Source organism: Pterocles gutturalis, unplaced genomic scaffold (genome assembly GCF_000699245.1).
Source record: "Pterocles gutturalis isolate BGI_N339 unplaced genomic scaffold, ASM69924v1 scaffold1023, whole genome shotgun sequence".
Taxonomy (NCBI): domain Eukaryota; kingdom Metazoa; phylum Chordata; class Aves; order Pterocliformes; family Pteroclidae; genus Pterocles; species Pterocles gutturalis.
Window position 1 is genome coordinate 51,747 of NW_010120092.1, and position 10,308 is coordinate 62,054.

General features: G+C 41.3%; 1 protein-coding gene across 1 annotated transcript in view; it reads right to left on the reverse strand.

Annotated features, from left to right (window-relative positions):
* Positions 1–9,832, reverse strand: part of SYNJ2 (synaptojanin 2) — a gene marked incomplete at its 5' end in the record, with an annotated part of 31,041 nt that extends 21,209 nt beyond the window's left edge. Inside the window, 7 exons of the mRNA XM_010076743.1 lie at positions 1,131–1,212; positions 3,732–3,923; positions 5,230–5,395; positions 5,493–5,642; positions 5,859–5,940; positions 6,350–6,522; positions 9,736–9,832. Coding sequence (XP_010075045.1) covers positions 1,131–1,212; positions 3,732–3,923; positions 5,230–5,395; positions 5,493–5,642; positions 5,859–5,940; positions 6,350–6,522; positions 9,736–9,832 — 942 coding nt within the window. The remainder of the gene's footprint in view (positions 1–1,130; positions 1,213–3,731; positions 3,924–5,229; positions 5,396–5,492; positions 5,643–5,858; positions 5,941–6,349; positions 6,523–9,735) is intronic.
* Between the last annotated feature and the right edge of the window lie 476 nt (positions 9,833–10,308).

A 10,308-nucleotide genomic window follows, 5' to 3' on the forward strand; every position in this document is an offset into this window, starting at 1 on the left:
ATCCCATTAGGCTGTAGAACTGGAAGTGCTGCAGGATGCATGGCAGAGACTGATAAAACCTTCTCGTGAGCCAGCCCAGAGTTAACAGGGTCAGTGAGCCCAGGCACAGTAAACAAATATAGTCCTTCTGCTTCTGGACATGAGAGGGATTTTGTCTACTATGCTTAGAAAGATCCATGCTCATGTGAGGTTTGACACCCCCATTCACTGGGGATACCTGGAAACTGACTGTAGTAATCATAACCATAAAAACAAAAATACATGTCAATCTCATGACTTGTAAGATTTCTTATGCTCACAGTGAAGAAGAGATCTCTGGATCTTCTCTGACTGGGAGATGACTGGCTACCCACAGCTGTCAGCTGTTCTTAGCTGGAGGTCTGTGGGTGGGTGCATGCACCTTTACTTCTGCAGCCCTAAATTTTCTTATCTCCAAAGTCAACTGATACATGCAGATACACGGCCAGCACAGGAGCCATGCTAAACACTGCTGTAACTTGTCATTACCAAAACAGACAACTAACTGGCCTGATGAATCAGCATTGGAAACATTATCTTCATGGTTCCACCCTGATTCAGATTCAAAAGGTCCAGCATACACAACAGCCAATGTACAAGCTGACATGCCAAGCTCAGGCTTTGCCTTTAACTCTTTCTCTAGCCATAATTTTCACAAATACAATTAGCCACAGAGACATTTCATTCATTTTAGAATTCCCACATGAATGCCAATTATGTTTGAAGTCACTGAGCACATTTTTCCAACATCAGACAGGGGTTTAAGGACAAGCATTAAATCAATGTCAACCATCAGAATCCTTCTCTGCCAACATAAAGACTTAAGAGACTTAGAAAACATAGTGTATTCTCCTATAGAGAAGTTCACAGAAAAACAGCACTTTCAACACCATCCCAGTGCCATTTGTTAATCGCAAACATATTTCCAGCTATGATTACAAGCAACAGACTTGGAAGGAAGTATTCTACACATCTGACCATAAAAAAGAACAAGTCTGGAGGCTTTTGTTTGTCTGGCTCCTTTAGGGGAGAGGGTGCTCTTCTGGAGTTGGTTTTTTTGTTTGAGTTGTAGGTTGGGAGTTTTTTGTTATTTGGGGGGTCTTTTTACCTACCTGGCATTCACAATATTTCCTGCACTTAATTCAACCATCTCTTCAAATCCCACTGCAAATATGTCAGGAGGGCAGTTATCATCTGTTGGCAAGAGGGAAAAATTCACAAGGGTTATTATTTTGTTGTTTCTTCTAACAACTTGTTTTCTAATTTCCATCAGACATAATTCTTGTAGTTCTATCTTGTGTATCCCCTGCCAAGCTATACATATTCATACCTCCTTTAATCTAATCTCACAAAACAACCCCTGCAGTTCTTCTGAAATTTTTTTATGCTTTTCTCCCACCAGTTGGTCTCCCATCTCTCTTGCAGGAAGCAGTTCAGAACAGGGCATTATATTGCAGCAATGTTAAGATGAGAAAATATTCAATGTTCTCCCTTCCCTCACCCCACTCATCACTAAAGCCACATCATCTCACTACCCACCATCTTTCACCCACTTGTCATTTTACCCAACATGCTTTTCCTTTTCGACACCGATTCCTATGTAACTGAACTTACTGTCCACACACCAGTATGTCACTTCCCTCTCAATGCCTTTAGTAAATTTATCTACTAGTTTAGAGAAGCCTTCAAAGTTTCTTTTTCTTTCTTCTGAGTCCTTCTTAGATCACCTGCACTTAAGGTTAGGTTAGGTCACTCGAGAGCACAGTGACCCTCCCTTCCCTAGCCCAGGTCTGTGGATATTACCCTGGTAAAACACCAAAGACCAAATGCTCTCGTATAATAGCGTGAAGCATAGCTGTTGACCCCTTAGGTCTATCCATTGCTTAAAGGGATTTTATTTTTTTTTAAACTGTCATGCATACAAGGTAACAGTAACTTAATTCAACATGAAGATCTACATAGTAGATATCCACTGGAATCTAATCAGATCTGCCTCAGAAAATGAGAACAGAAAGGTTGAAATTAGCACATGACAGCTAGCCTCCTTTACTGGCTCAACATGACAGGCACTGTCAGATGTGTATTTCCCATCAACAATTTTGGAGACGTCTTTGAACACTTAGCCATTTGTGTAGGCACTGCACCGGCATTACCATGAACACAGACATTTGCATGGTCACACCCTAGCTCTGCCCATTCACGTAACTCAGCTCTCTTCCAGAAGCTGCTTAGACCTAACACATTATGGTTGCCTGTACAATGTAGTCCTGCTCCTCCGGTTCTCTTAGGGGAAAGCCTGGCAAGGCTGGCACATGACAGGCTCTCAACAAATTTTAATATCATGGGCATAGTCATGTGTTAACACATCTAAACTGTTTCTCCAACAGACTGGACCACTCACCCACCTAAGCTGCTCAGAGTACAGTGGGCTGCACCTAATCACATATCCATGCACTCAAGGACTAAGGGTTCAAACGAGACAACTTGTATAAGTAGCCAAGGATTTGAGGAATGAATTGCTGAGCTTCAGGGTTAGGCACAGGACTATCCCTGTGATGCCCGCAGGGAGCTAAATATTCCACTGTAATAAAAAAAGCACAGGTTTGGCCATAGTTTTGCAACCACTCAATTTTTAAATGACAGAACATTCACTTCTCATTTTCCCTAAAAAAATCTGTAAATCAATTATGATACCTGACCCTGAAGAAATTCAGCAACCAATTTAAGCAAGCCACAAGCACAAGAGCTTTCCACACTGCTAAAAAGAACAAAATTGCCTTCAACAAAATCTTTTTGTCTGAAAGTTTGATAGTAATGTTTCCAGACAACCTCAGAGTCCAGATTGTAAAGATATGTTTAGCTCCAGATAAAGACCAAGGAGACATTCTGAGGGCACCTAAGCATGTAGCTCCTGTTCACAATGAGGAGCAAAGAACAGAAATATGGAAGAAGAAAATGAAATATGGGATGCAGAATACACCCCACAATGGCATGAGAGAGACCTCTGAATTCTGACCTGCTGAAGGTTCAAGAGAGTCACATGGTATAGGTTCAGGAGTTGCTCTGTCAGGAGCCCTTCACACACCATTCCACTGCCACAGGGAGGCAACACAAGTCTACCTGGAGCTGAATACACCCCTAAGAAATGACAGAAAGTGCCCTCTAAGATGCACTGCCTTTACAGCTGGTCAAATCTTGTGTCCCAGCATACTGTCTCTAGAGATGCCAGCAAAGGCAAAAAGAGGTCAGAGGGCTGGAGCACCTCCCCCTATGAGGACAGGCTGAGAGAATTGGGGTTGTTCAGCCTGAAGAAAAGAAGGCTCCAGGGAGACCTTATAGCAGCCTTCCAGTACCTGAAGGGGGCTACAGGAGAGATGGGGAAACACTCTTTATCAGGGAGTGGAGTGATAGGACAAGGGGGTAACGGTTCTAAGCTGAAAGAGGGTAGATTTAGACTAGACATTAGGAAGAAATGTTTCACTGTGAAGGTGGTGAGACACTGGAACAGATTGCCCAGAGAAGCTGTGGATGCCCCATCCCTGGAGGTGTTCAAGGCCAGGCTGGATGAGGCTTTGAGCAACCTGGTCTAGTGGAGGGTGTCCCTGCCCATGGCAGGGGGGTTGGAACTAGATGATCTTTAAGGTCCTTTCCAACCCAAACAATTCTATGATTCTATGAAATATTGCTTACACATTTTGACTGTTAAGTCTTACCCTGAAATTCAGAAACTCCAGAGAGCTTGGGAGAATCCAGCAGCCAGTCTGTTAGCTCACTGGTACCGAGGATGTTGCTTCGAAACTGCTTCCCCCCGTTCACGTTCCATGTGCCCGTGGCAACACGAACACGCTTGAAGCTTGTGAATTCAAACTGACGCTCTGACATGGCCTTCAAAATACTCGGAGTTACTGACAGAAGAGGGGAGAGAGAAAGAGGGTGTGTAAAAGAAGGATGTGCTGTAAAAGGACAGAAAGCATACAGACAGCAGCAACACAGTCACTGTGAAATAGTGACATTACCCTAGCAGCACCTACACAAAAGCTAAGGAATAACTCCAATGGCAATACCTACAACATAACTGGGGTTGATGTCAGCAATTTCTCCTCCTGAAACAAGGCACCCTTTGAAAGCTTGTGAAGGGCTGGTCACACACTTTGAGCACACATCTTCCTGCACTTCTTCAAGTAATAAGCAAATAAATTATTTTTCCTCCCTTAATCTTTTCAGTTTATCCTACAGCAATCAAGCATGTCACAAGTTATGACTTATATTGAAGTCCTGAGAAGTTTAAAGTGTGGTGGGAAAGGCGGAGAGCAGCACAGTCTCACATCAGTCCAAATCTAGCACTGTCGTGGCTCTCTAGCCTGGTCAGAACTCTTCACAGGAAACTGCTATATTCACTTATTTTTGATGAGCACAGAGAATTAGCAGTGTGCTTTTTTTTTTGTGTGAGCCACTGAGGTAACCTTAATCTTTAACTATCTGATTTGCACTGGCAGTCAGGCATAGAGATGTTATCTGTATTTTCTGTGTGGTTCACATCAGGCAACAGCCCGAGGATTGAAGTGGCACTGAACAGTTCAAGTCTATCCTATTAAAATTTGGCCATTCTCTGGAGCAAACTGACCACCCAATACTGCTTGTTGGTGCAATTATCCTATATTATGCACACAAGTATCTTCTCAGAGAAAGCTAAGTTGGTTTACTCTAGATGGGTGCAAACAAATGTGTATATATTGTGGACTATCAGGACCCTGGAGTAAAGCAGGGAATGAACCAACATAACAACATAAATGTTCCTTTAAAGATCCAAATGGCTAAAAGCATGCGCAAACTAAAGATAAAAAGTCTGAGTTCAAGAGACTTCCTCAAGGCAAACTCAGACAGGACCAGACTGGGAATACAGCTCTAAAATCTTTCCCTCTGGTCCAACTCCTCTAAACTGTCAGAGGAGATCATAATCAAAGAGGACACAAACATACTCAGAAGTCTAAAACAAAATATGAGAAATAAGCACAGTGGAATTAAAACACACAGGAGTTGTGCTGTGGTCACTTGAAAGCAGTGTTTTAAGCAACAGATTTGTGCAAAAGTAGGTTATTTATTGTTTGGTTTTTGGTTTTTTTTTTTTTTTTTTTTTTCCAAAAAGGTGCAGTTGCTTATATCTGACAGCTAAAAACAAACACAAAAGCAAAGAATTTACACTGGCCTTACCCAACAGTGCAGTGTGGTCCATGAGCATCTTGCCTTTATCTGCATATTCCTCACTGAAGAAGTCACCTATGAGCAGCAACTTGATGGCTTCCTGCTTTACTGCATCAAAGAAATTTGACTGAATGGTGCGAGACACAGAGCGGGCACCATCCTTGAGCTTCCCAACCTACATCAGACAAGAATCATCAGTGCAAGTGACACTGAAGAGTAAATCAGACATCTTTCTTTAATTGTGAATAAACACTTTTGCCATTTTTCTTTACCTTGTGCTTCCCCTCAAGAGCACGACTGCCAGTAAATACTCGGCTCAGATTATGACCGTTGAGAGTCCACATCACTTTGTAGGATTCCACAAAGCGCTCAGTTATAGATTTAGAGTTCAACCCAAGGCTCTCTAATTGAGCAAGCAGGATCTGGATTAGGTGCGAAAGAAGAAAAAGCAACATTGTTCTTAAACGTGTGTTTCTTTTTATCCTCAGTTTAAGTATTCTAGCCAGCACCATCCTGTATCACAGAGCTGGCAAGACATACTTGTGTAACTGAGGCTTATGCCCTCTTTCCTGTCTCTGCCATGGAACAGACAATATATGCAGTACGGGCATCCATGAAAAGTCCTCTGACAAACTCACCTCCAGGGCAATGAAGGACTGTACACTATTAGAACGATCCAGGCAGTCCAAACAATTCATTCGAAAAACACCTGTCTGCAGACTTTGGAAACCAAACACAAGAGAAGGGAGGGGAAAAAAAGGTATATTTTAAAATAAAATCTAATCATGAGTTGAATGAACAAATTCATCAAAGGTTCAGCCTGAATATATCCACCCACACCTTCAGAGTGCAAGCACACTGGGCACAATGTATGCCATTAACATGTCTAATTACTTGACTACCTCTGTAACACCATATTAGCAAATCCACGCACTGCTAATTTTGCACATTCCAAACAATGGAGATGCAGTTAAGCCAAATAATCTATTTAGTACCAAGCCTACACTTGGTCTCAAAATTGCATTTCAAGATGGGCATTTACGTGCATGGTCCAAACACAGCAAGAAAACTGGGAAGCCAGGACAGGTGGTACCTGGCTATGCTGAGTCAGAGGGGCAAGGACACTCACCGTGGACTTACATTCTCGCCCTTTGTGAAGATTCCAAAGTCCTCCCAGTGCAACTTCAGCTGAGGCCTCAGCAAATTTTCCAGTTTCTCAGTTTTCCCACCTTTTGCAAATTGGTGGTAGTCAAAGTTTATCATGGGAGTGTCTGCCGCATGGGAAGAGGCCCACAGCAGTTTCTGTTTCAATAGAGAATGAAAGAAACCAAATCCCGCTCAAGCCACAATGTAAGGATTGATACCAGCATGCTTTTGTCATTACTAAACTTTGGCTGTTCATCACATTTTCACAGGGAATTCTGAAAGGCCAAACATGAAAAAAGCAACCGAAGTTCCCTATTTGTTTTCTTTCCAGAATTAAATTTTATTGTCAGACCCTAATTTTTCTGCAGGGGAACTGAAACTGTAACTTGAAAGCATACATCAGAATTGCTGTCTGTGCCTTGGCTAGTGGCAGCCGTGCAGCAGTGGGCTGCTACCTCTGTGCGTGAGGGTGTACAGCAACAGTGATGCTCTGGGCAGGCTCAGGACCAGGACCCTGATGGGAAGAGTGTCCAGAGCTTCTTAAGGTAGAAGAGCATAACAGTGCATGGCTGTATTTTTTAACCATTCCTGAAGCACCAAGACATGGGAAAACACGGCCCTAATTTAAAGCAGAGGGTGCCTGGGGAGGAAGTAACAAAGAAATTATGTCTCGGGAAACATATTATAAAATGTTTGAGGTAAACCACAAAAGTGAAAGAAAAGGCACAAAGAACCTCATTATTTCATCTCCAATTTCCATGACCTCACATGCATTTCCACAATCACCACAAATTTCATTAAGGTATCGGTAACAGATACGATAATAACACATCCTGCTCTCCATGACAAAGCCAGAGAGAACTGTTATATTAACTCTTAACTATGCAGGCCTTCATCTACTCTCTTCCCTCCTGCACATTCTTATCCCAAGAGATGGATGCTTTTCTCCACTTAGACTGTGATGCAAAACTGAACAAAACAATTTGGATATTAAATTAAAAGTGCACCTGCAGCAGTTACACCAGTACAATTGTATCAAGTAAGCCATTAAGCCTCCCCTGCAGAAACAGATTTAAAGGTGTTGGTGTTTGGAGAGAGATGTGCAAAATACATTTCATTACTGTTAGAAAAGCCAAAACACTTGGTATTTGCTTCTCTGCTGTCAACATCTCAACTTGCCTTTATAGCTGCTGGCACTAGTAATGCACTTGAGGCTGACATCTACCCACTGCATCAGCAGAAATCATTGTCAGAGTACTTGTAACTCTGCACTACAGCAGTGCTTTTACTGTAAACATAATTATGTCTTTTATAGAGGATGCTTATGAGAGGAACAGCATTACTGGGAACAGTATTGATTTTTTGGTCTGGTAACAGCCGATTCAGGTAACAGCTGAAGGTAAATTGGTCATTTATAATTTTTTATTTTCCTGTTGGATAAGTGAATGGTAGCAGTGACATTCTGATCAAGAAAACCCAGCAGCAGTAATTACAAGAATGTTTTGAACCAACTCTGATAAGAATTACTAAGACTGCAGAAAAAATTGTGAGAAGACAAAGGAATACAAGCAAAGGGAGACAAAGAAACAAACTAATGACAGAAGAGGAGAAAAGTTTTCATTCCTAATCATTCCCCTATGAACTACTTATTTTTAATTCAAGCCCTTTAAAATCATCAAAGTCAAAATTAACTATATATTCTTTCCAAATATCCATTTACTACAACACAAAGGTAAAGAAAACACCAAGAGGTGGCTATTTTGAATGGGTACAAAACTTCCTTTTCCAGTGCTGTCAGTCTAAATTCTTTCAGCTCACAGAGTGCTTTCATAATTTATTTATTTTTTAAACAGGGATAAAGTCTAACAATTTAAACAAAACAGGTCTTTATTATAATTAAATTAACAAATACAAGGCCTTTATTTTAGAGACACCCTGTTTCTGACTTAATTTGTGGTTGTAAGATACTGGCCAAAAGATGGTCTTCAAGAATGCGAGAGTTTGATAAAATAACAGTATTAAATTCACAAGAAATGTCAGATTTGTATCCTCCTAAGTTATTTGAACATTTCAGAAGTGATTATCTCTCACTCTTAAATATAAATGTTTTTGCAAAATAAACTATTAGAACTATTTTAAAGATAGGGAAACCAAGAAATTATAGAGGCTTAGCTGTGTCATGCAGAAATTCACTAAGACGCTGAAAATAGAAGGTAGGACCAGACTTCACTTCTGTACCCTCCTCATTGCCTTGCAAGCTTTAGTCATAATCACTTTCTTTGGCCATATTCCGTACAAGGGGGGAGTTTCACTTTGTCACTTTCCAGTGGGGAAGCGGATTGTCCTTCCCAGCTCTTATGGTTGAAGAGGAAATGGTCACACAGAAAAAACTGCCAAAGCACTCAAGACGCTCCTTGTCTCGAGTACATTATTCCAACAGAGAGGGAAACAAATCAGGAACTATTTAACTACAACTTTTATTTTGCTTAGTTTCACACAGTGAACATTCGAACTCAGAACTGCTGTATCGTTCTTTACCAATGATAAATACGTAACACTTACCACAGGTGTGTACTTAAACTGTTCTTCACATTATTCTTAGGAAGATACACTCCAAAGTATCTATGTCAGATTTCTAAAGCAACAGGCCCTTAGGAGGCAGACTTCCATCAACACCCAGCCAGATTCAGGCAGCTACTGCACTGCTGCACATCTCAGTGCCAGTCTGTGGCTTCAAGTACACATTAGTTTTAAAATTCTAACCATGAGAATACTGCGGTAGTACTCAGCACAGCTTTAATTCTACAATGTCTGAAATCCTTGTTTTCAGGTCTTAGTTGTGCCTAGGGACATTTAGGGGCCAGGAAAACCTCTCTCCATACATTAGACTGTCATCTGGTGCTCAGGCAGACAATTCCTATCACAATCGGTGCAAGACAGCCATTTCCTATTTACAATCAGCTTGCTCACGCTCAGTGAGCCAAGGTCAGGCCCTGGCCCCTAAGCAGTTCTGGAAATCTCATGAGGCACTTGACTGCATAGGCGACTACATACTATGACAAGGCTGACCACAATTCATTTTTTCAAATGTGAACTACTCTTAGGAGAATTGGGGCACTTTTTTTAAAAAGTCTGGTTAAAGAGAACGTGCCTAAATGTGTGAAGAAATAAGCAGGAAGGCAGTGCTGGAAATTAAGCCATTGAACTATGAAGCACTGTTCTCTCAGTATGTAACATCTAGTAAAGAGATAACATAATTTCTTAAGATATACTATTTATCACATAAGGGGCCAGAAGGGAAACAGAAGAATACGGCGGCTCAGAGGAAATCAGCAGTTAAAAAAAAAATTTAAAAATCTTTGTTTTTACCTTAAAAGCTCTGTTGAGCACCTCCTCCCCTCCTCTGCTTCCCAACAGGTTAACGATCACTTGTTTTCCATACTGCTCTTTCAGAAGCATCATATGCCTACAGCAAAAGTAACCACAATAAGTACTAAACAAACCCATGTTATGTTGCCTACTGCCTTTTTCAAAATACAGAAGTAGAGATCACCGGTTGTTCCATCCAGCAATAAGTTTCAGACACAGCAGCTACAGATATCTTCCTCAGTTTCCTTGCAATCAATTATTAAACAGTACAAATGCTGAAAGTATGCAACTAATGGACACAGTATTTTCAGTATTTCGTACTGAACTTAAAGAAAGAAGCATATTAGGAGACAGGCCCCAGATCTTTTGTGTCACTGTTAGCTTTGATATTGCCCTTTGTATGCTCCCACTTCTCAGCTGTCAGTCTAGGAAGAAACTACAAAGAGTCAGCAACAGCAATGGGGCCTAGGACTCCAGTGCCAAGGCCAGAGATGCACAAAGACACGTCATAGGTGACAGGGTTCAAACATCTCTGAGATACTGCAACATAGAATCATAGAATCTTTAAGGCCG